Here is a 24,946-nt window from a genome sequence, read left to right on the forward strand (position 1 = left end):
ATTTTAGGCATTTCAACGTTGAGTTGAGAATTGCTAATTAGTTTATTGAAACAAAAAATAACCCGTTTTTCAGTGCTCATACCTACGAGAATGAAAAATAAACCGTTTGTTGAGAAACCAATAAACCAATTTTTAATAATTCTCATAAGTATGAGCAACATGTTACTTTTCATCATTCTAATAAGCTCTGCGCTCCTATATATCATAAATTATTTTGCCACAAGATCATCTAACAGCTATCATGGAATTGGACACGAACAAAGATGTCGGCGACAGTTTTTTTTTTTAATCGCATAAATGAACTTCCACCACATGCCGTCTATCATACAGCCACACGATAGTCGAGCAATTCCACCAGCTGTGGGACTTTTCTGTTCGCCATTTTTCAGTAACACGATCGCTTACCAACTCGGTCACAGCTCTCCCGGCCGCCCAGTGAGGCGACAAATCATTCACTCTGGCACCCACGGAGCCAATATAGCCGTTGTATGTGATTTGAACACCACCGGGCAGCGCACTGTGGTGCTCAATAACGCCTCAAGAAGTTCACACAGCGCACAAAGGGCCACCATTTCGCCTGAACGCCGCGTACATTCCTGATAAATGGGCAATAACGCCTCACGAGCGGCGGATTTGTCCAATTTCGACACCCATTGCGCAGTGTTCAGCGGTTTAGACCTGTATCCTGCTGCCGCGAGTCCGGCTCGGTGGTAAAGTTAAGCTGGATTGTGGATAGGCGTAATACAAGTATGCGGGGATCCACCGGTGCATACCAATGAAGGCGGTTGCGTAGGGTGCGGATGAGACCATGGTATGCCCGCTTAGTACAACACGACGGTGGATTTTCTCTGAAGATTTATCTTAGTTACAGCACCAAGTACCAGCATAGCGTGAGCTACTTAATTACAAATATTCATCTATGTTACGTAATACTATAGCACCCGGGTTTGAAGAAAAGACGCGTCACCCATTCATGTTCGATATTCGTCGTAATTTTTATGCTCGTTGTAATATTTCAAACGCTCTTTATTATTCTGGCCGAATATATTCTTGGTCACATCCATGTGCATTGCACCAGCAAATTCTTGCTTAAAAACGATCACAGAAATAAGAGTGCTAGCGCTAAACCGTACCTAGCTGGGCACCAGTCACAAATTACTTAATTGGAGAACAAACCGTGAACACCTGACCACGACAAGACCATCGCTCAACATTCCTCATCATGCCCTCTCAGGTGGAGCTTGACTGACAGCGCAAATGTGCCAATAATAGTTACTTATATCTAAACAAACAGCTGATTTAACATTTTCATCAATTGATTACCAACGTGTGCCAGACCTTAACTATCTTGTAATAAAAATACACGAATTAGCGAAGCATCACTTACAAAAAAAATGACAAAAAATCGTCACATATTCCTTATGAGTGCTTACAAACATTTTGCCGGCGATTTATTTCCTAATTGATACATTTTGAGTGTTTTTTTTTTCTACAACACCAAACCCCGTTACGTCCAGTCAAAGCACACCACCAGCCATTACATTCATAAAGAAAAGAAAATACATAGGCATGTCATCAAGATAAATTCTTCTCGACGCGACTGAAGGCCTTATCGATACTTAATTCGTGGGTGACGTTTCGTGTTTTACCCCTCATACGACAACGCTTATGAGGATCAACTTTCGACGATAATGCAAGGACAATGCTGTGGCAGTACATACGGGTACAGTACTTGTGTCACAAGACATTACTGAGGGTATATAAATACCCCGTGTACCCTTTACACTACACCACTTTACGACGGCAAATCAGCAACTTACATCGCTATGCTAGAACTGACAGATGACGGAGACATCTGGAGTCACTAGCCAGCGCCACACAGTAGTAGGACTCTGACCCTAGTAGGGTCACTTAGTAGTGCGTCTCTGAAACCAGCAGCCGGTGCATCAGGGCATGGACGGTGACCTCGTGACTAGGGGAGAAGCCAGCCGTCCATCAGTGGGCGTTGAATGCCGCCTCGGAGGGAGCTCTGAGCACACTGGCCGCAGGCTCCACTGGCTGCCGAAAGACAACAGACGCAATGTCAAAGGGTTGAAAGACATTGAGTAAATATGTTGTGTACTACATTTGTAATGGTAATGCATTTTTAGGCGATTGTGAAGCATATGCAACATTGCCTAAAATGTATAATATTTTTTTCCCTGCAATTGCCTAAACAACTTAATAAATTTAGGCAAGAACGACCCATGCTATAACAGGTGAAACAACAGAAACAAAGCGTCTTGTTTACTGCATTTGTCATCTGCCGTACCTACCCGTCCTGAGTTCCGCGGACGCACAGTGACGTCACTGGTGGACACTTTGTGACGTCACACGGTGGTGACGGACAGCAGGAGGTCGGCCGTGCCGCGGGGAGGCCCCTGTCGGACACCCGAGCCGAGGGGAGGCCCCTGTCGGACCCCGGTGTCGTGGTGAGGTCGCCTTCTGGACGGTGTCGGCGGTGGCTTCTTCGACAGACTGGGACTCATGCCGGGAGGCAGGACCTGAGACGGAGATCGCACATGAAAAGGTCAAGTGGAATTCAATCAAACAATTTTTTAAACATAAAAAATGCATATATAAATGCACATTGCACAATCAAATGCTACCTTTATGTAATAAGGCAAAAATACGCACGAATAATGCTTATGTAACGTAACTACTGCTGGATTTACCAAATAAAATACTTCCTTTACTTTTTTCCATTTAAACTTGTTGAAATGTCAACTGTCTGGTAAATAATGGTATGATATTGCTGAGAGCGAAACATGCGAATCCGGCCTGCCGCTCACCTGGCGTTTTCTCAAACTCAGTTCGTCCTGTGTCCCTTCTTCCTGAACAGATGTCATCTTGAGCCTTTGCTGTAGCTTCAGTTTCTTTTCCTTGGCGTGCTCCAGCTGTCTCTTTTTCTCTTCCTTCGGCCAATACTTCCCGAGCTGAGAAGGAATAAAACGATCGTCAATGAAAGTCGATTGATTTTAAAGATGCGACGCACAAACAACATTCTTCCTACATGGGAGACTGCTGCTCCATTTCACATACCACCGATATCAATTCAACGTTCAGTTCAGTTAAGAATAAAACTATCAAGAATCGTCTGCTGTTGCTTCGATATTCGTGAACACTTAACAGACACTTCAAACCAGCTGTGAGAAACGCATTGCATATTTCGCATTCAAACGTCGTCCTATCCCTCACTACAAAGTCTACAGCCCCAACAAACCTTCAGTTCCGACATGGCGTCGTCGTCGGTCGTGATGCCTGTCCTCTCCTCTGCAATCCTCGCCGCTCTCTCCTTCAGCAGCTGACTTCTCATCGGTCTGCGAGCGATGTAACGAGATCCGTCTGAACGCACCTTTACCCTGTACTGGTACTGCGGCTGCTCGTCCTGACCTCTATTGGCAGGCAGTGTGAGGTTGTGGTTCTGCTGACCGCCGCCAGGGGAGCTGACGAAGCGGTACTGTCGCAGGGAGCCCGTGAACGGCGAGTTAGCCGGCTGCTGGCTGCTGTTCGGAGCTCTTTCTTGCGTTCGGCGCATCAGCTGCTGGTAGAGCTGGCGCTGCTGCTGGTGGATGGTTTCCTCCAGCTTTGCTGCGCTGGTGTAGCTGGTTCCCTGCGGCAGAATCGTCACGTAGTTGCGGTTCTTCTCAGCTGTATTTGCGCTGTTGATATCGTTCTTGTTTTTGGTCGTCCGGGAGCAGTGGCGACACCGTTTACACCGGTCCTCCTTGCTCTCTCCCGAGCGGGAAGCGCGAGGCGCCGATTCGCGAGTGGGAAGCGTCAGGGCTGACTCTCGCTTCTCGCTTCCCAGGACAGTGAGCTCCAGGGCTACCGGCTGGCGACCCGCTTCGCGTCGCTTCTCTCCCGGCCGCGAGTCGCCGCTGCTGCGACTGTCACTGGTAGAGCTTCTACGAGTCCAGGGCTCTGCCGTCCGCATCCAGCCGGGAAGGTGGTTGACTGGTCGGCCCGAGGGTGGCTCGGGGGGCGATTTAGAGTCGCCGGGCGCTTCGCGAGGCGCTCGCGGCTCGAACGGCTGACAGTAGAGCGGCTCGTCCGACTCGCCGTCCTCCGGGATCGTCTCGTAGATGTGGTCCTCGATGATCCTCCTACGGGCAGCTCTCTGCCTCCGAGCGAGCGACTCGCACTCTCGTTGAATCAACGCCATTTGGCTGTGCACCGACCTCATCTCACTGTCGACTGAGAGATCGCCGCGCCTCTGGCGGTCAGTTTGAGAACTACAGCTTTTAACACTGCCGCTACTAGCGCTGCTGACGCTGCTGGAGCTGCTGTTGGTGCTGCTACTTCTCATTGTGTCTCGCTTCTCCTGGGAGTCTCGCTCGGGGCCAATGTCCCCTGATAGTGTGTCCACCGCCCTGAAACAGGAAATGGATGGGGTCCGTTAAATCCAGTTAGGGAGTGGCGCGGAGTAAATGGCTCCACCCGTCGTCGGAATGGAAGTTATTCTCTCTGAGAGAATTAAGTAATTTGCGAGTTGGACACAGCGAGCTGGCTGCTGAGCCGCTGGCCTGAAAGCTATAGCCAACGCCGTGTGATGGACTAGGCTGATGGACTAGTCACTGCTAAAGTGACCATCCCACCTTAACATTAGTTTTGAGTTGAGAATTGAGATAGCCAAATTGTTGGCCATGGCCTGCAAATACCGGTTTGGGCACTCACACCATCGAAAAATGCTTTAATTCGGAGATATGGAATTTCAACCTTGCAGTTTTCGGATTCTAAGGGGCTAATGCATTGTAATGCCCCCTTAGAATTTGTGACGTCAGCGGAGATCTAACGATTTTTAAATCTTAGACTAAAACCATCGTTAACACGTGGTGGTATACACTATGATACAGTACATATACCAACTCTTTTTTTTGTATACACTGCTTTGCGCGCAACGTCTGCCGCACTTCGAGGCTGCCAAATTATTGCTTCCAACTAAGTCGCTAGGAACAGCGGAGATCCCAAAAAGTAAACAAAAGTAAAAGCCTAAAATCTTGAAAACCAGTGAATATTTTTCGGTGAAATTTGGTAGATATTCATTTTTGATCTTTCCGAACCAATGGACATCACTTTTATGCCAATTCTTTAAACTTTTTGAAGGTGGGTCTGGGAGGGTCCCTTTAAGATCAACTAGGGGAACCATTGCGACGACCTGGGTCTGCCGCAAAATATAGTTAACAAATAGGTATATTGTCTTTCTGCGACAAATACATTTTCTTTTTTCTTTTCAAACTGCCAGTGCGGCTTGTTTACACAAAACACAAAATGTGACGGGCAGACTCAATTACTTATTTAGGACTTAAACCATTTTTAAAATTTGAGCTGAATATTACAGCATCAGCCACTTACCTATTGTCCAACGGTGGTTCAACATATTCAGGAGACGAGTGATTAATTTCTTCGGCGTCAGCACGGTTCCGGTGGCAGCCATCGTCGTCCTGAAAATATAAAACACACTCGAATTAACATATTGGTGGAATGTTTGATATAGGGAATACCACCCTACCCAAGGCCAAGGCCGTGTAAGAGACCCAAGACTGGAACAGGAATTGCAAACAACAAAATTAGACAGGAAACTGTCAACGGAAAATTAGCTCGGACAGTTCTCCTGTAGAAGGAGAAGAAAGGACGAAATAATCCGCGACAGTGGCGGTATCCCCATTACGGCAAAAACCGTTCCGCGTGAGAAATCTGTCAGTTTTTGTCACCACGCCCGTCGGCACCTGTCATATCGCTGACAGTTCTGACAGTTTACCCATGGCCAGACTCTGTGCGAACTGTCATCAGGATCCCTCGTCACCCGATCACATTACTCCGAGAAGGGGCTCACACCAGACAAAAGACCGACAAAAAGACGAGGCCGCCGTGTTAAACGTCACGGGCTACCGGTGTCTTATGGAGAGGCGAGATAGGAACCATGGGCTCGTAATATAAACCGTGTGTCGTGGACCAGGGTCATGTGTGTGTTTGGGGAGAGGGTCAGGAAGAAAGAGGGAGGGGAGGGAAGGGTGACAGGGTGTCTGCTGTCGAGTCAGACGTCTGGGGTTTCTCGGACGATTAATTTCCAGACATGGCGCACTATGTGGTCTCAAGGATGACGAGAAGGGTGGTTTGAAAATTAATGAGAAATGGCTTGGTATTTCGGCGGTGAAGGGAAGAGTACCAAACACAAGAGAATGCACGAAGTCAGAAAGAGAACAATATGGAAAATGAACGGATAAACGCGCTATATCATGCATCAGATAAATAAATATACGAAATATTAATACAGCATCCAGAGAGGACCATACATACACATCCATCCATACACATTCATCCATCCTAACAAAGCTTCAATTCATCATGTATCTTAATTTCTCAGGAATCAGAACCGCTATCACTATCAATCTCACGGTTCGACCTCATTGTCTGCTGGAGACATTGGCCAGCCACTGACCTGTTCCCATGGCCGACAGACGAGTAGTGTGACTGTCGGCTGGCTCGAGAGGAGCCGCTCTGCCTGCTCCTTGCTGCACACATCCTCACCGTTTATCTGAGGTCAGAAGGTCATGGGGTCAGGTCATATGCTGTGCGAGGTTAGGGCATAATGAAAAGCTCAGTGTACAGAACACCACGTCCATTTCTCAGTTGACGCAGTTAGAACAATACAGGCTGGGTTAAAAATTTAATATAATTATTTGACAGATGTGTAAAAATGCAAGTGTCAGCAAGGCCGTTCCGTCGCTCATTACGTTGTAAAAAACACTTTAACTCCCCAGGGAGTTAACTTTAGGGAGTTAAAGTGTTTTTTACAACTTAGTGAGGGACGGAACGGCCTTGCTGACACTTGCATTTTTACACTGGGTTAAAAATGTTGATCAGTTAAAACAAACACCATGATTCCAGTGGCAGAACCGACCTTCCAACAGTTTCGCCTCCAACGGACTTACAAGCCTTCATCAAGCTGATTCATTTTTAGGAGCGTAAACCACATACCAGAATCCCCATACCAATATCCCCCTCTCCTGATCAGGGGGGGGGGGGCGGTGGGGACAGCAGGGCGGGCGGGGCATTTGATCTCGGCAGAGACAGCGTGACCTGGGCCTCAGCCGGCGGCGACAGTTCAAAGGTGCCGCCAGCGCGGCAGCAGTCACGCGCCACGCGTTCTGTTTTGATGCTGCCACCCGGAGCGAGAGAGAAACAGGCAAACAAGGCAGAGAGAGAGCGCCGGCCGTGTCCTGGGGACGGGGGAGGGGGGAGGACAGGCATTCCGACACCCCTGGGAAGCGGGGTGCATGACGCGGGTGTAAGGCGACACGCGTCAGGTCAGAGCTGCAGTCCAAAGTAACGGTAACTTGGGGTTCTCGGGTTCAAATAACCGCACATGCCAGATTTGTGCGATTGATTACCTTTGATTTTTGTCGATGTTATGCTTTTTGCTCGTTGAAATACAAGATAATAACATTAACTTCCTTATTCTAGATCACATTTTGTATTCGCCAATTGCTTTTAAATTTGTCCGGCAGTGGAGTATGCAAAGACAGAAAACGATGCTTTGTGATTGCCTAATCACTTATCGCATGTTTACCCACTAAAGATGAACATCTGCAATTTGCATCAATTTATAATTATTCAGTCGTTGACATTGAACTTTCGCCTGGTGTTGCCAAAAAGCCTTTAACGACATTCGACTTCCTTTCTGCTTGGAGTCCGTACATCGTGAACTTCTCAGTTTCCGTTTCAGTTCAGTGTATTCCTTTATAAGGAAACGAAGCAGTTGATGACTTTACCACCTGCAGCACTCGTAAGTAGTCCACCTGAACTGACCTGCACGATCTGGTCCCCCGGCTGGATCCGGCCGTCGGTTTCGGCGATCCCTCCGGGCTCGATGTCCTGAACGAGAACGTCCGTCTCTTCGTCCGCCTCATCACCGTCGGGGTAGAACAGGGTCAGCCCGAGCAGGTCAGAGGTCAGCGACCGGTTCAGGGTCACCTCCTGAGGGCAGACGGTCGTGTGGGTCAGAGGTCAGCGAACGGCTCAGGGTCACCTCCTGAGGGCAGAAGGTCGTGGGGGTCAGAGGTCAGCGAACGGCTCAGGGTCACCTCCTGGGGGCACAAGGTCGTCGTCGAGGTCATGTAGATGTAGCCCTTATCCCTTACCCCTTACTTTGTGAAGGATGTCTCATCGAAAGAGTGACTCGGTGTTCAGTTCAAAGCCTGAATGTGTTGCAAGTTAGCCGGGATTGTAGTGTTCACTTATGTAAGAAAATTGATGCCAAATACTATAGCGAGTCTCTGCGTGACCTTCAGAGAGCGTCTGTCATCACCGGGATCACCCACGACGTGACACATTCCACATAGCTGTTCACTACCGAAACAACCCGATTAATCACCATCTCAAACATCTTCACAGCGCGGAGAGTTTGGATTTGTCTGATTCACGAACGTAATAGCCAGACCCTCAGCGACACAGAGATCAAAGCCTGGGGTGCTTTTTCCGAAACAAGGCGCCTTACATTCACACAGTGACCAGCTACTTTGGACTTGTCTCGTGTCACTTAGGCGACACGGCAGCTAGCTCTCTGTCGCTCTGACGGGACTTCAAAGCGGCCCGCCGCCGTCGCCTAGTGTTCGCCAGAAATCGTGACGTCACGACATGCGCGCCTAATGGCCGTTCATGGGATGGAATGTGGTAGTCGGTGTTTACTGTTTGGTGATTGGGTGTGTTGGCACACGAGGATCAGTCAGCGGCGCGACACGACCGTCTGTAAAGGGAGAAATCAAGGTGTGACGGTGACCAATGGATCTACGCAGTAGTAAACGGGACGCTGGAGTTTCCACTAAAAAAGGTCGCACTATCAATGCAATCATTCTGGCTTAAACAGCACACGCATTTAATCCTCGAAATAAAAAAGAAATGTTGGTATTAAGCAATCCCAATTTATCGTGGTAGGTACTTAGACATTATTGAACATAGGGCAACACGGCATCCGTAAAGAGCCTAATGGCTTGCCCCTGAAGCTCGCGTCACGCTGGGTAGGTGCCGGGTTGCCCGTTCCCAGGACTGCCCAGCGCGAGTGGCACTGTCCGGCGCGTGTGGCACTGTCCGGCGCGGGTGGCACTGTCCAGTGCGGGTGGCCAATGCCATCTTGATCACGCCAGTGCTGCTTTCGCAACGAGAAGACTGGACAATGGTCCTGTCTGCTGACGGCTGACGGCGCCTTTTCAACACGTGTCTGACGGCGTCACAGCGACATCAGTGACCGACATCAGGGCCGACATCAGAAAACCTTAACGGTATTCGTGGGTCACACCAAACAACATCAGTGCAGATATCAGGGCAGACGTCAGTGGGACTGGTACCCGTGGTCATATAACAACACATCAGTGCAGACATAAAGCACCACTGCTGAGTCGCATCACATATCAGCGTGTGTCAGCAATTAATGGTAAATCGCGTTAGCAGTCAACGTGCGAACAGGAGTGACCAGCGGATCATATACGGCAGCGCGCTATACAGCCATTGAACTTGGCTCTATTGGCTTCAAATGACCATCATTGTCTGTTTCGCTCCACTTCTTAATTACTCATCCGCCGCTCTGTAGAAAAGGTGAAATGTAACAGCACGTGCAAAAATAAGTGTCACAATCCAGAGACATTATTATCATTTGCAGGCTTTATTTCAGGTGCAGCGCTGTGCAAACGCTTATTACTGAGTTTTTTTTCACGCGTAAAATGATGACTTTTTCGGCGTGGGGGATTCTATTTTTTTTTTTAAGCTACGTGCAGCAGTCAGCACTGTGAGGCATTTGTACCAAGTGTTGAGCCCGACTACCACACATTTAATGGCATGTCTTTCGCCTAAAATGGTGTTGTTCATCGGCAAAGCACTGAAAGCATGTTCAATAGACACGAACAAGCACGGTTGTTGCACAGTTGTGCACAGTTGCGTTCGTGTTGATAATCTACCCCGTTGGTGGCTAAACACCAGCGAAGTTCCTTGTTTTAAGCCACACAAACAGTTCATTGTTTAACGCTCCCCTCCGCTCTTTTCCATTTGGACAGAGGGAAGGCTTTGATTAGAAGCGGTACCTACGTGTGCCTATTGACAATCTTAGAACCTCCCCTAGCACTTAAAAGGCGAGACGCGCGAGGCCTGCTTGACTCCAACAACAATGACTTACGGACAATGCATAGCTACGACGATGCATCACGGGAGTCTGCATATGAGAGACGCGAATTTGAACGGCAACACTTACAATTCACATCCAGCAATACTGACCGTACTTTCACGTATAGTGGCATTCGCCACTCACTTTTCACGGAATCATCCAACCGGTGTCGTGACTCACAGGTTCTCAACGTGCGATCGTGGAATGTAATAGCTGTCGGCTTGTCTTTTAATCACACTCCTATATAAGGCACCGACACAAAACCATTTCGTTCGAAAAACGGTGCCACGAGCGCCTTGGGTGACGTACTGCTTTGTCGGCAAGTTGGAAATCTGCTGATGAACATGATTTCGTCGCGTGATACAACTAGTTTCCATTGCAAGGGCGCTAGACAGTGACGTACCCAAGGGGGGGGGGCACGGGGGCCATGGCCCCCTCCTGAGCGCCGAAGGCGCTCAGGTGGCCCCTCAGGCCCCGGTATATTTTTAGGAAGAAAAAATGATATCAAAGTTTCATTTATGTGCCCCTGGTTACCCGAGAGGCCCCTGATGACCCGATGGGCCCCTGCAGTCATCCGAGGGCCCCCGGTTTCCTGGGTCCCTGGTCGCCTAGGGGGCCCCTGGTAGCCGGGGCCTGGTCGCATGGGGGCCCCTGATTGCCTGGGGTCCCTAGTCGCCTAGGGGGCCCTGTTAGCCGGGGGGCCTGATCGCATGGGGGCCTCTCGTCGCATGGGGCCCCTGATCGCCTGGGGCCCCTAGTCGCCAAGGGGGCCCCTGGTAGCGGGGGTCTGGTCGCATGGGGGCCCCTGGTTGCCTGGGGGCCCCTGGTCGCCTGGGCGGCCTGGGGGCCCCCGGGTGACCTAAGGGCCCCTTCGGAAGCAGGTGGCCCCCTCCTGGGCGAAATCCTGGGTACGTGCCTGGCGCTAGAGGCTGTTCAAGTGTTATGGGCTACTTAAGGACATCGCATATCCATTCGAGTCAACGGACAAGCTTATCGCACTTTATCGGAAAACGAACTACTTCACTGCTTATAGCAACGATCACTGCTTATAGTCTAGCTAACGCAACGACCAAATAGGGTGCGCAATGTGGACTGTTTCGTGCATTATGCATAGGAAGAAGTTCGGTGAAACAAACAGTATAATTCAAAATTGTTTAACTAATTATACGGCATGGCATCTGCATTGTCAACAGTAGACAAACAGACACACATCGAGCGAAATTGATTGGGCTTTGGTTGGTAGCATGACGTTGGACTTCAGTCATATCCCACCGGACGTACAGTCTGTCTTAAAAGTACCGCGCAAAGTGACGGTGGATCCATCAAGCCTGACCGATGAAGGACTGCCAAATTTGAGTCACCGAAGCAATGGACATCCTCGTCCATTCCCCAGCTCCATTGGTTCGGTGACTTTCAAATTATAGCAGGCCCTTCCTCGGTCAGGCTTGATGGATCCACCGTCACTTTGCGCGGTACTTTTAAGACAGACTGTACAGGCATCCCTTGGCTTCCAATAAATGTTAAACCTACCATCTTCCCTCTTACCTGGAAGTCCAGCTGCGGGTCGCCCTCTTCGTCAAAGCACGGGTCGTCTTCGTCATGGAGATCGTCTTCGAACGGCGGTGGAGGCGGAAACTCGGGCCATGAGACGGTCTGCGTGGCCGCAGTGACCCCGACCGCCTGGGAGGTCAACAAGGTCACCGTCAGTCGTCGCGGGGTCAATGCGATGGAGCGTAGGTCAGCGAGTGCATGGGGGTAGCCGACGGAGTGAACGAGACGGTCGCTTAATTTCAGCAGTCACCACTCGATTAGATGGACCCTTAGTCTGGCTTATGAATTAGGTAAATGCATATAATAACGATAATAGAAAGAAAATCAATATTGAGATAATCGCGGTAATTATCAGTGTATGACATCTTACAACTTTGTTCCATATAAAACAGAAACGATCTAAAAAATGAATGCATTTGTAACTTTGCCCATCGTCTCCAATTATTCCTAAAAAACATCTAAAATAAGGAATCAAACCCCATGATGCTTACCAGACTGAACAGTGAACACAAACAAATATCGTATAAATGGTGGTCTTAGCTGCGTTTTTCTATTTCACTGACCTCTGTGCCATCGTCGCTCTCCTGACGGGGGTTGAGGTTGGCGTCACTGCGAACTGCATCAGCGGCCGACGGTCTGCGCAGGACCTCGACCACAATCGGCTCACGAGCTGCCTGGAAGGCCCTCACGGCCTCCTCGTGACTGGCCCGTGACACGTCCTGGCCGTTCACCTGGCGACACAGGGTCACGTAGAGGTCAGTAGGGGTCAACACGCATCGATTCAGGGGTCCAACTTTACATCGATATTCATTTCATATTCAGGGTGATATCGATATTGATCGATATTGGTTCGAAGTGATATCGATATCTTATTATCTATTGCCACCATGACGAAGGTGAGGTAAGCGATTGGTTGAGCTGCACATAAATAGAATGCAGTAGCATACTGTTTTATATCTATTTCGATACACACCTTTTGATAGCACCACATCAATCCAATCAATTTCATGGAATATCCGAAAAAAGACAAACACAAAAAAAAAAACAGATAACCACGTGTGAGAGCTCATCCCCATTCCTTTCGTCTCTAGAAGTCGACCCGCGGCAACCCTCGTCAGGTGGGGGTTCAAGCCGCTCAGACATCAGAGCCAGCCCGCCGCCCAGCGGGGAAGGAACTTCAGTGAAGCATACGACAGGGGTGAGACGCGAGCGACCTCCGCGCTGTCCCCGGCAGTCGCTAACGACCCGTCAGCTGACGACGGTCACGTGATCGATCAGCCGAACGGAGTTACGTGATCAGGGTCGGTTGCAATTTGGTAAGGGATGGGACTGGCTACGATTAGATGACGGAAATTTGGTGGGGCTGTCATCGGCATTCACTGTGTCGTCTTTCGGAGTGTGCATTTAACTTGTTTGTTGGCAGAAAGGTAGCGAAGGCACGGGGTAATGCAGGTACAAAAATGTTCTAAGGAATTGCTTCTTTTTATTTTGAGTAGGTACATTCGGCTGAATGCGTGAACAGTGGAAGCGTTCGCCGTTAAAATGATTTAGCGTGCTCTCGCACAAAGTGCCCCAGGGATTCACCGTTGCAATCGGTGTGGCGTAATTAGTCCGTTTAATTAGTTTCGGAACGCAAACGGCGTAAACACCGTCCGTCTGGCCGCATCCCAAACACATAAATCGCCCCGCGAGCTGCCGGCAATTTCTGCGTTTATCGCCATCATATGCGGACCTGCACGGGATGCACCGAACCGGCCAAGGTCTCCGCGGCGCATTATCCGCAACCAACAACAGCCGCGCCGAAAAACAGCCGCATAAATTCGCCTGCCTCGAATGTCACTCATAAAGATGGCGGATCGCGCCCTTTTGGGCCGCAGCTGCCCGGCAGGAGGTCCAAAACAGAGACCTTGGCGGACTCCCCCGGAACGCTTCCCGTTCTTCATTCTGGACACACTCCCCTCCCCCCTCCCGGCCCCCTGCAGGGTTATGATGCGTACGGCGGCGATGTAGCTCCTTTGAGGTTAAACAACAATGCTCTGATGTGGACTCAGTGGAGTCTTCCGACGGATAAGAAACTTGACCCTGAAATGGCTTCCCATGAAGTCCAGTCTTTGATCATTCAGTGCACTAGTGCAGGATTTGTACAGAAGCACTAGCTGCATGCAGCTCTCTTTAGCTGCCCCCCTCAAATCCCCCCCTCTCTCTCTCTCTCTCTCTCTCTCTCTCTCTCTCTCTCTCTCTCTCTCTCTCTCTCTCTCTCTCTCTCTCTCTCTCAGAAAACTCGACATCAAACAGGCGTCGTCACAACTAACCCCTTTATCTATTTCCCACAAAGGTGCCATCACTGTCTCCCTCTGTCGGGCCCGCTCCTCTGTCCAGCTCTGTGCGGTCCACTCCTTGTTGGTCCACGGATTGTCATTGTCCACACAGAGGGCCTCACGCCGTCGTCTAACCGTCAATATTTACTGGCGAGATAGGAGGCTTTGGAGTCCCCGCCACGGCATGACGAGACACGTTACGCTGCACCCGTCCCTCCCTCGCCCTCTCCTCCCCTTCCCTCCCCTCCGCACCCACCCTTCCGCCAGGGAGTCTGAGTTGCTGCACGCGCTCGAGTCCATAGGTCGCGGCCGTGGGGTCGTTTGCGTCGTTCCACACAGCTGGGGCCGATTGAAGCAAAGAATGCGCATGCTTTCGAGCGTCCCCGTGCACAGCGGAAGTGAAGTGGAGGCGGCGCAATGCTTACAGCGGAGCGGAATTGCAAAGCCAGGTGTGTCGGCCTGTTGCAATGATGCAAGGGTCAACATTTGGGGACGGGCTCGGGAGGGCGGGGGCGGTGAAGGCGAGGCTGGGGGAGGAAGCGGGGGCGGGTAGGCCGGGAGGGGGCGGGGGCAGGGGCGGTTGGCGGTCTAGTCGGCGTGGCGCCCATGACGAGGCCCCAGGAAGTTTGGCGATAGCGGACAATGATTAAGAGAACATTTGGAACTAACTCATGGGATTCTGTTCAGTGTGCTGGCCTACCCTTCGACTTACGATAAAGAGCAGATCCAGCAATTCACTACGTAATTGTGATTACACTTTTACTTGATAAGTCTTTTTTCAGGATTTTACTGCTTAAAAAGACAATATCAAACTTGAAAGGATATGCATTGATTCTGAAATTGGAGTGCAACAGCTCGATAAAGGACAAAGCGAAAAAAATATACCGAATAAGAGCTAAAAGTCGGCAAGCGTGTATAGAAAGGGTATCTAACCCGTGCAAAAAACGCCTACGTTGATGTCCTGCAGTTATGCCAGCCTTATGACTATTTGTGGTCAGGTAAGCTTTGTACAACAAGCTATATTAATCCTGCGTCTCAGAGCGGATTCTCGCAAATAATTACCCCGAGTACTGTTGTGTCGTTAGGAGGCTTATATAAGTTAATCATGAGCGGCAGTCGCAGAAGACAAATAACCCCACTAACAAGAAAAATGCAAGGATCCTTCAAAGTAATCCTTGTAATCTTGAATAAACGGTGGCTTCCATCAAGTTAAGTCGGTTGTTCGCGGGGGACAGCTTCTCCAGCCGTAAGCATTCGAGTATGTTAACCAAGCGTGCATGATGAGTTTTGCTGAGGGGCACCGGCCGCCGCCTATGAGTTGGAATACATAGGCGGCGGAACGGGGGGGGGGGCACTGGCCACCACCGGGGCACCGTTCCCCCTTTGAGTTTGGCATTTTAACATTATGCCCTATGGGCGTTGCATGGAAAGAATGGGACCAAAAGTCGGCAGTCCCCCCTCCCACCCCCTTATTGAAGGAGTTCCGCCGCCACTGTTGGAAAACCCGATGATCCACGGACCCGATCATTCAAATTAGCTGTTCACTGACCCTTCCTCCCTCTCCCCCCTTTCTTTACTAATCCTCTCATGCTGTCTCGGTCAAAACCTGGCGGTCAAATATCCGGCATTCTTATCATGCCTGCAGCTTCTCCATTCAGGTGAGGACTATAGGCAGATGATACTCGGACTAGGCTTTATGAGCGGTAACGGGCCAACGTGCACGCCGCACGGCTATAGGCAGCCCGCGGCGCTACAGCGTAACTGACACCGAATGATGTCATAATTCATTATATGTTCTGCACGCAACGAAACTTTATCTTCTTGTGCAAGGACATGTGATGTATTTTCAGTTGTGTGCTTTCAACATTCAATACGTGTTTAAGCTTTTGATCAGATTGCTCAAAACTCTGCACAAAGAAATGACTCAAGAACTGAAGTCAAGCGTCACATACACATACACCTATACACACAGAGCCGGTCGGGGTCTTTCCGCCGTCGGTGCCGCTACCCTGTGCTCCCTAGCGCGCCGCGGTCACAGCGCCCCTCCGGCTCCCTCCACGCTGACTGCTTGGTTGCAAAGGTCTTTGTGGAGGTAGAAGAATATGTATCCGTTTCTCTGGTGTCCCTCGCCCAAAACTTCGGCCTCGTCGACGCAGCTGACTCGGCTATCGTTATAGCGGTACCAACGGTCCCTGCCGACGCTGTATACGTCCGACACGTAGTGTCCGGAGTGCGTGTTGCCGCCGTGGTGGCTGACGACGCTCACCAGTCGGTAGGTAAAGTCGCCGGCCATGTCCGTTGAGCAGAGAGACTGGTCGTCTTCCACGCAGGACTTCGGGAAATGTACCTGCTCCGAGGCGTCGGCCGGCGCTCCCTCCTCCAGCGACCTCATCATGGCTTCCTTGAGCTCGCGGTCTTCGCGGGTCCGCGCCGGATTGGACTCGGGGTCGGCGTCCTGCGCTACCAGCTCGGCCTGCGCTGGCGGCAACGGCGGTGGCTCGGCACCGGTCGCTGACATGGGACGCGCCGGCGCCGCGGCTCCGGCTGTCACCGGCGATCCGGCGGCGGCGGACTCCGGCGGGCCGGCGCTGGCGGTCGGCACTGATGACGGTCCACAGGCGGCGGGCGGCGGCGACGGACCCGACCTGGGCGCCTCAGACTCCTCGAAGTCGGAGAGGGTGCACAGGGAAGGCTTCCTGCACTTCCACTCGGGAGGCCGGGTGACGTCGTCCGCGACATACTCGTTTAGCGAAAGGAACTTCGGAATGTCAACATTGGCACGGATTTTTATCGATTTCCCTCCAAGGAAGGCGTACCGGTTGAGCTGGAGTATCAGCGTCCTGGGCAGCTGGCTTATTTTGGTGGTGACGCGGCACTCGTCGTGTCGGCAGTGTTGACAGAGCAACTCGCGCCGGTCAGGCCGCATGCTCAGCCGCAGCGCGTCCAGCAGCGTGGGCGCCTCTGTGCCCTGGTGGTGCGGCACGCTGACAAACCAGCTGATGTTCTCTTGTTGTCTCAGTACCGTTTCATGACACTTGGTGCACATGTAGCTCTCGATGGTCTGGTACTGAAAGTTGTCTCGCACCGGGTTGTCGGTCGGCCGCTGCGCGTCGATCTCTTCCTTCAGGGTGTCTAGCAGGCGCAGCAAGAACTCGTTGGCGTCCTGCATCTCGATGCCTCGGAACGCCGGATCAATTTCGGCGAACACGTCGCGTAGGTCGTTAAGATGGCTAAAGACTGATTTGCTAAGCGCCTTCTGGCGCAGCACCATCAGTTTGGCGACGGCGCGCAGCGTGCGACACTGGTCGCTCACACCCGGGTCCGAGATCAGGGAGACCATCTCACTAACGAACGGTCGCAGGCCCAGCAGCGACTGCAGGGTGGCGTTCTGATAGCAGGAGTTCCCGTAGTTGGGTAGGCCGATATGCAGAGGGTCCTTGCCGTCCTTGTCGGAGTCTAGGGGCCGGATGGTCGGGATCAGCTGCAGGTCGCGGCTGTCCGTCTGCGCCTTACCGCAGTGCAGCTGCAGGCTCTTCCCGCCCTCACTGGACTTGCGCAATGACGACGGCGGCCGCATCTGTTGACTGGCGGCGAACCGCGAGCCGCCGGGGTCGGCCAAGTCACCGTAGCACCGACGTGAGCCGGCGCTGGCCACCTGCAGCCGCTCCAAGTTTTCCTTGACGGCGCGGTCCGGGCAGCTGGACGCCCGCTCAACCGATCGCGACGGTCGCGGACGCCTGGCCTTGGGCGGATGCGGCGAGCCGCCCCCTCGTCGGGAGACATCGCTGAGCCAGCGCGGCGACGGCAACTCGTTCTCGCGCGCCCGCAGAGGAGACGAGCTCCGCCGCGGCGAGGAGCGCCATCGTGAGCCGCTGTCGTCGTTCTGGTAGCTCTTGCCGCTGCTGTAGCTGGACGTGGGCGTCGGCACGGAGGCAGGCGCGCCGCCGGCCAACGACTTGGCCGCCTCCGCTGCGGGGCTGGTCGCCAGCGCAACGGCTGGTGGCTTCACACTGGCTGTGTTGGTAGTTGTATTCACCTGTTGCGGCAGTAGTCCAGATGTTAGTAGGACAGAGGTGGCGTTTCCCCGCATCACGGCAATTGACAGCCGTTGCCAGAGCCATTCTGTCTCCCGTTTCTCTCCCGACGCAGCGGTCAAACGCGCACCAAGCTCTCGGATCAGGGTTCTGGTTCCAGGGCCGCAGGCACCGCCGGTCTCAAACGCAACCGGTTCGAAACGATAGCGCTGAGCAAGATCGGCGTACTTGTACCGTTTCCTGACCTCGGCGCCCCGTGCTGCTTGGCCAGCAGCTACAGCAGCTGACGCAATGTTGCAGTCGGCGAACGTGCTGACACACGTTGCGTCCCACACTAGAGACATGCCGCTGGAGAACGGGTAGAGCGTCATGCCATCTGGGCGCTTTCCGTCCCCACGGTCCAGACCGATGGGCTCGAGTAGAGCAGGGATGTTGGCTGAGAGCAGAGCTCGCCTGAGCACGTCGTTCAGTGCTGTGTGTCTGGGATGCCTTCCAGCACTGTAGCGACAGGTCAGTGAGTGATAGCCCAGGCCATCTGCCAGTGAGCCGCATCTGCAGCGATGAGGGCTACACACTGCGGCTCCCACACGCAAAGCGATCGAAATCCGCAGCGTCTCGTTATTCAGTAGCGTACCGATGGTGGCTGACGGTATGGCACGCAGCCAGGCTCCACTTTCAGGAGTTGCTGCACTCAGCATTCGAGCACGGGCAAATTGATTTGCCTGCGAGAGCAGGGAGTCAAGATGACGCTCGGCTAAGGGAGAATCCCATGCTCTCTGATGGTTTTTGGCCTCACCATCTGGAGCCGATCTGTCCCCGGCTTTGCTCTGCCAGACCTCTGTCACTTTTGCTCGTTCTTGCATGACAGAGGCGGTGCATGCGGTTGGCAGCAGTGCACAAATGTTCAGCTGACTGCGGTGCAGTGAGGCCACGTAACTAGGCAGAGCTACATCTTCTGTTCGCCTGAGCCCAATACCGCCATACCTGACTGGCAAGACCGCCTGTTCCCAACTGGCATCATCAAATCTGACATTGGTCAGGCCAGCCAGTGAAGACTTGAGCTTCTTGTCGATCATCTGCAGCAGGTCAGGCTGTTCATACAGGGGGGCGGCTCTAAGAAGATACTGCAATTTCGGCAGCCAAAGACAGTTGCAGAGCAGAAAGAAGGCGCTGTGTGCGTCAAGGTGGTGGAGACGCTCTATCATGAGGTCCAGTTCCTCCATTTTCTTCGCCATAACTGCTCGGGCAGCAGTGTCCGTGATGGGAGCCCCGAGAACCGTCAGCTCGGCGTCGGGCACAACGGGGGCGCGCGGGAGCAGCTGGTGGATCTTGCCTACCGCTGAGACCCTCTGCTCGTCTGTGGCAGTTGAAGGTAGGATAATCTCACACTTAGCCGGATTTATGTCGAGACCAATTTTTGCCATGTCTGTGGTCAGTTCTTTCAGATCCGCGCAGATGGTGCTGACCTTCCCACCGAGGGTACCGTCATCGAGATACCAGCAGTTGAAGGGCGCGGTCGCAGCGCTGATCACTTGTTGCACTGCCAGGGAGAACACTGCCGGACCACAGGGGTCACCCTGCTGCAGACCGGTGGCGGAGGAGATCTCGGAAGTGCCGTAGAACAATGGTGTGGGCTCACTGTATGCCTGCCATAGCAGGTGGTACATTGATGGCGCACTCTCCCTTACTCGGCGCAGAAAATGGTCGCGGCGAACCGTGTTGAAGGCGTTCTTCATGTCAATTTTTACCATGACACTTTCTGTTCCGAGCGAGCGGCTGAAAGCCCGTGTTGCATGGGCAGCTGCTTCGCATCCTCCTTGCGTACCGTATCCCAGCTGCGTGGGCCTCAGCTGTTCGCCCACTTCAGCGCTGAGGGGTCTCAGGGCGAGTTTGGCCGCCAACCTGCGGTAGGTGCAACCAACAGCGATTGGTCTCACACCACCGTCTGACTTGCGGAGTGCCGTTAGCGCTGCTCCAAAGAAGGCGGCTCGTGCTGAACGAGGCAACTCGCCGCTGAGCGCCATATTGACGAGGGCCGTGAGGGCGGTGATCAGTCGCACGCCGGCCTCTCCTGCCGAACGGCTGGTCAGGTCCTTGAGGTGAGCCGGTCGCAGACCATCCAGTCCAGCACTAGAGCCGGTATCGAAGGAGTTAATCGTTGTTCTGACCTCCGCTTCATTAGCAAAGTAGGGCTGTGTCCCTGCGTCGGGAGGAGGAGGCATGTTCAGGTCAGACGGAGCGGGCGGGTGTTTAAGTTTTAAGCTCTCTGCGACGTCCGTTGAGTTTTGCACAATTTCTTCACTGGAAGCCAACATCCTTATTGAACCCTGTATATCTCCGTCTGACAATTTGGCTGCCACCTTTCTCTGCAGGATCTCGCCGGACATTTCCGCTGGTCGGTGACGTTCCATCTTGCGATGGACAGTTCCGTTTCGGTTGGGGCCTGCAGCAGCCGCTGAAGCTCTCTGAAGGCTGGAGTCGGAATCCATATACATAGAAATCTGTCGCTTTACTTTTGCTGTCAGTGTCGAGCTGTCAGCAGAAGCCTGGTGTGTACTTGGCAGATGAAGCGCCAGGAACGCAAACAAAAACAGTCTCGTCCATGCTGCCTCATTTTTTTCTCCCACAGCCGTCTCTATGAGGGTTGCCAGGGCACCAGCAGCTTGAATTCTGGCTCCCCTCGGGATCCTTCGAACCACTGGGCGCGTCTGCTTGAGGTTAGCCAGTTTGAGTGCCAGATCACCGCCGTCGCAGATGGTCGTAGCAGCAGCTGGCGATTGAACCGGGTCGGCCGGCGGGCACGACACCTCCGCTGACACCGATGGGTCAGCATTGGAGGCACCGGCAGAGCACTGCGAGGGGCTACCGCTGGTGAAAATGCATTCAGGGCACCACCAGCAGGGTAGGACGTCGGCCTGCGCCCGTTTGAGACGCACGCACGTGAGGTGCCAGTGGCGATTGCAGGACTTGCATTGGATACGCCGCTTCCGTTTGTTTGTGGTATCGCAACGGGGGCAGGCTGTGCAGCGCTGCAATTCCTCGGTCTGCTGGTGGCTCTGCTGCTGGCTCTCTGGGCGGGTCTCGCTTGGGCCTGACTTGGCGGCAATCCACTTGCCACTGACGGGGTCGAAACCAGCGATATGACAGTCCGAGTCGTCATCGTCGGAAGTTGCGTTCATTTTGCATATGTGTCGACCATTGTTCCAATTTGTGCTCCGATCCAATAGGCGCGGAGTTAAAGGCTTTTTCATTTCTGATAATGAAATGACAATATGCATGTATACAGAGGTCTATGCCATATGGCATAAACGTACAGACAATTGTAAACCGTGGCATACGACTTGGATGGAAGGAAAAAACATTACCCGCTACGTTAAAAACTGGAGCTACATCTGAAAGTGCCGGAAAAAAGAAAATTGTTTACTCTGGTCTATACTTCCTCTAAGATACCCATCACGTAGTGTTAAAACCATTAGCCGGGACCCTGCACGGAAGCCGACCCGCGTCCTTCGGGCCTGATTGCCGCATTTTACGTGCGAATTGGACAGGCGGCGGCGGCGGCCATATATGGACACCCAGCGGCTGGCAGCCACACCCCTAGTGGACCCCCCGGGGGCGAACGGGCCCGGCTCGGGAGCGTGACCTTGACCGTGACCTTGGTCGGCGGAGTGGCGACCGGCAGACGAGGAAGTACTGGGGTGACGCGTCCGCCGGGCGGCCGTTTATAGCTCCCTAGCAATGGAGGCGTTCAATGTAAATCCAGTGTTGTAAATGGCACCGTGGAAGATATAACGTGTGGGAGGCATAAAAATGGCATGATGCTGAGAATACAGAGCTGCCAAATTAAAGTGGGTGGTTAGAAGTAATTCATTACCGCGATAAAGCACGTGATTACTATAAACCCAATAAACCCAATACAATAAACCCGAACCTGAACACATTTGATCTGACATCTTGACCAAATCCGAAGCATCTCTGCTAATGGATTGTGTCAATCGCAACAATTAAATCTTATATTAATACAAAACATAATAATGCGCTAATAATAGCAGCCGTGATACGACAAATGCAGGCACTATAGCATGAGCACAATTGATTGCATGATGGCTGATTAGTGACCAGTTCAATATTTTAAAAAGAACTGCGTCGTCAGTAAGTGACAACATGATAGATCTGCAATGCATCATGCAGCCCAGCCCAGACGACCACGTCCGCTTCCTCTCTACCGTGACTGTCACCCCTCTACCTCTCCCTCTCTGTATTCTCCCTCCCTCTGCACCTCTGGACGCGCTGCGAATCCCTCCCGCCTCTTGCCACCCACGGAGGAAGGAAGACAGCAACCAATCGTCAATGGCAGACACGTAAATACGAGACCATATCTGAGGGGCCAGCGACGCGCACCCTTTGAAGGCAGGCCGTAAACAGCCTGGCTGGCCGGCGTGGTCAGCATGTCTGAACAGGCACGGAGACAGGACTGGACGGACGGGGAGGGGGAGGGGACGGAGCATTGGTGGACGTCCACCATCGTCCGTATACTCGAGCACGGACGATGGTAAGCGAAGGACGGTGGACAGTGGACGGTGGACGGTGGATGGTGGACTGTGGAGTGTGGATGGGACGACATACAACAGATAGACCTGAGGATACCAGGCGCTGGGCAGCGCTGGGCAGTGGGAGACGTATGTGTTTTTGATGCCGAACTGTATGTACACATCGCAGTGAAATTGCCAGGTTTTCATTGCGCCATTTAGATAGAATTTTTTTTTTTATCACTTGAGTCGTTGCAGTCGTAAGTCTGCTCAGAATCACCCAAAACACGTGTGCGGATATGCCCTGACATGTTTTACAACTTCCGTGATCGAGTTGAGATAGCTGATTCTACTCGTACTCACATAACATGGGGAATCTGGTGAGGTCCTGCTTTCTCGAAATACGTATGCAATATGCATTTTTATTCCCGCAGATGCAAGACCTTATAGCGAAGGCCAGTGAGTACGTGGTTATGGTACGAAAAGGCCATCACCGCAATATTTCATAATAAGCTCAGTCAGCATATCACATCAGGTTAAACAGGAAGAATGTGCAGCTCGTCCTAACGTAATTCCATGAGCAATTCTACACATACCAAATCGTTGTCGATTTTTGACTGACGATGCTTGACAGATTTGTGTTCTACACGATGCAAACATCCCTTATAATCGTACAGAATATGGCAATTAGATTTTCCTTAAAAAAAATAGGTAAAAGTAAAAGCACAATATTTATATTAGTGATGTCAATTACGGAAAATCGGAATACCGATACCAAACCAAATACCAACCAAAACCGTGGAGAAATACCGAAACCAAACCAACTTGGGAACATGAGGAAAATACCAACCTCTTACCGATTTCTTAGCCTCTTAAACATTAGCGACGGTTCATGATACCAACAAAATACCAAACACATTAGGATTGAAATACCAAATACCGAGTTGGTATCGGTTTGGTATCGGTATACCAAAGAGTTGGTATCCGATTGACATCTCTAATTTATATCGGTCAGTCGGTCAGTGGTCAGTAGGTAATTGGTCACTGGGTGACGAGTCAGGGGGCTGGCATGCAGTCAGGCGAGTGGGTTAGCAAGTAATCAAAGAGGTAAGTCACCGGTCGACCCCTGTGCCACAATGCACCCGTATATTATGCAGAGGAGGCCGTCGCTCGGTCATGGTCAGCCTGGGAGCCGGCGGGAGTCTTCTCCCACGAGGCTAAGTGGCCCTGTCGCCCGTGGGTACCTTGATTATTTGCTGGGTCAGAGGCCGGTATTGCTTCATTATGTACCGACTTGATTTGACAACAAAGCATTAGGACCATAAGTATGCCACTAAATGGTTTTGCAGTACGGTATATCATCGTAAAAAAATGGCATGCAGTGAAAAAGTAACATCATGATTATATCGATCGTTGATAGTTGATACAATGCCAACTTTTTGCCCAGACGCAACGTTACATAGAAGCCTAGCCACACTGAAAACCTCTCCACATCTGTCTGTTCGGTCCCATTATCCTCCCTACCAGCCCCTCCCATCCTGTCAGCACTTGAGCCACCCATCGTCCTCGTCCACAGCTGCTGTGCCGGTCCCCAATGGAGCACAAAAGCAAAAGAGCACGGGAGGGTCCCTTCGACTACCGACCCCCACCCCCAAACAACACACATGCCCTATCGACGATGGCGTGCATTGTCATTGCCGGCGCGGGTAAGGGAGAACAGGGGAGGACAGGGGACAGGGGGAGGGCGGGACAGAAGCAGGTGTCCCCTAAATCACGACCACAATCAGCGATAAATGGTGCTTAATTTGTGGTCAGAGGGGAGGGCCGACAAGCCGGACGTAACGGCCATTCATGGCATGGGCCGTAATTGCTCAAACGTTAGGCGGGAGTGGCTATGATTTGGCGTGGTGCCGACAAAGTAAAACGTCGTTTTCCGAGCGTGTAATAAGTCATGTTTGTTTGGACAACAACCCAATCCCAGCAGGCAACTATGAAACTGCCGTTGGTGCATAGAATGATGAAGCGAATACGTCGGTCGGTACTTTTTTGTTACCTGTACAATCCGCTGAAAATGCAGCCACAGCTTCATCTCAACCACCTGTTTACACTTCACTGGCACACCGTGCTCTTTCCTAAACTCAGCAGCGCATAACGGACCATAACTCTGCGGAATTCGTCTGGCACCTGTCATCAGTTCCCGGCAGGTTGAAAAATCACCCCATGACCTCCAATAAGGCCCTGCCTTATCCCGCCACCACCTGTCGGGCTACGCGGCGCATTCTACCTCCCAGCACGGGTCAGAGAAGGGTCAACCGGTGC

The 24,946-nt window shown here is 52.1% G+C and overlaps 1 protein-coding gene across 1 annotated transcript in view; it reads right to left on the reverse strand.

Annotated features, from left to right (window-relative positions):
- Window positions 1–1,025: 1,025 nt before the first annotated feature.
- The window catches only part of LOC122392558 (E3 ubiquitin-protein ligase PDZRN3-like), a 44,045-nt gene continuing 20,124 nt past the window's right edge, over window positions 1,026–24,946 (reverse strand). Inside the window, exons 2-10 of the mRNA XM_043387581.1 lie at window positions 12,310–12,477; window positions 11,741–11,875; window positions 7,852–8,019; window positions 6,482–6,577; window positions 5,395–5,483; window positions 3,263–4,412; window positions 2,832–2,975; window positions 2,316–2,543; window positions 1,026–2,058 (exon numbers count right to left, since the gene is read on the reverse strand). Coding sequence (XP_043243516.1) covers window positions 2,370–2,543; window positions 2,832–2,975; window positions 3,263–4,412; window positions 5,395–5,483; window positions 6,482–6,577; window positions 7,852–8,019; window positions 11,741–11,875; window positions 12,310–12,477 — 2,124 coding nt within the window. The 3' untranslated portion in view covers window positions 1,026–2,058; window positions 2,316–2,369. The remainder of the gene's footprint in view (window positions 2,059–2,315; window positions 2,544–2,831; window positions 2,976–3,262; window positions 4,413–5,394; window positions 5,484–6,481; window positions 6,578–7,851; window positions 8,020–11,740; window positions 11,876–12,309; window positions 12,478–24,946) is intronic.

This window comes from Amphibalanus amphitrite, unplaced genomic scaffold, assembly GCF_019059575.1.
Source record: "Amphibalanus amphitrite isolate SeventyFive unplaced genomic scaffold, NRLGWU_Aamphi_draft 000491F_arrow, whole genome shotgun sequence".
NCBI classification, from domain to species: Eukaryota; Metazoa; Arthropoda; class Thecostraca; order Balanomorpha; family Balanidae; genus Amphibalanus; species Amphibalanus amphitrite.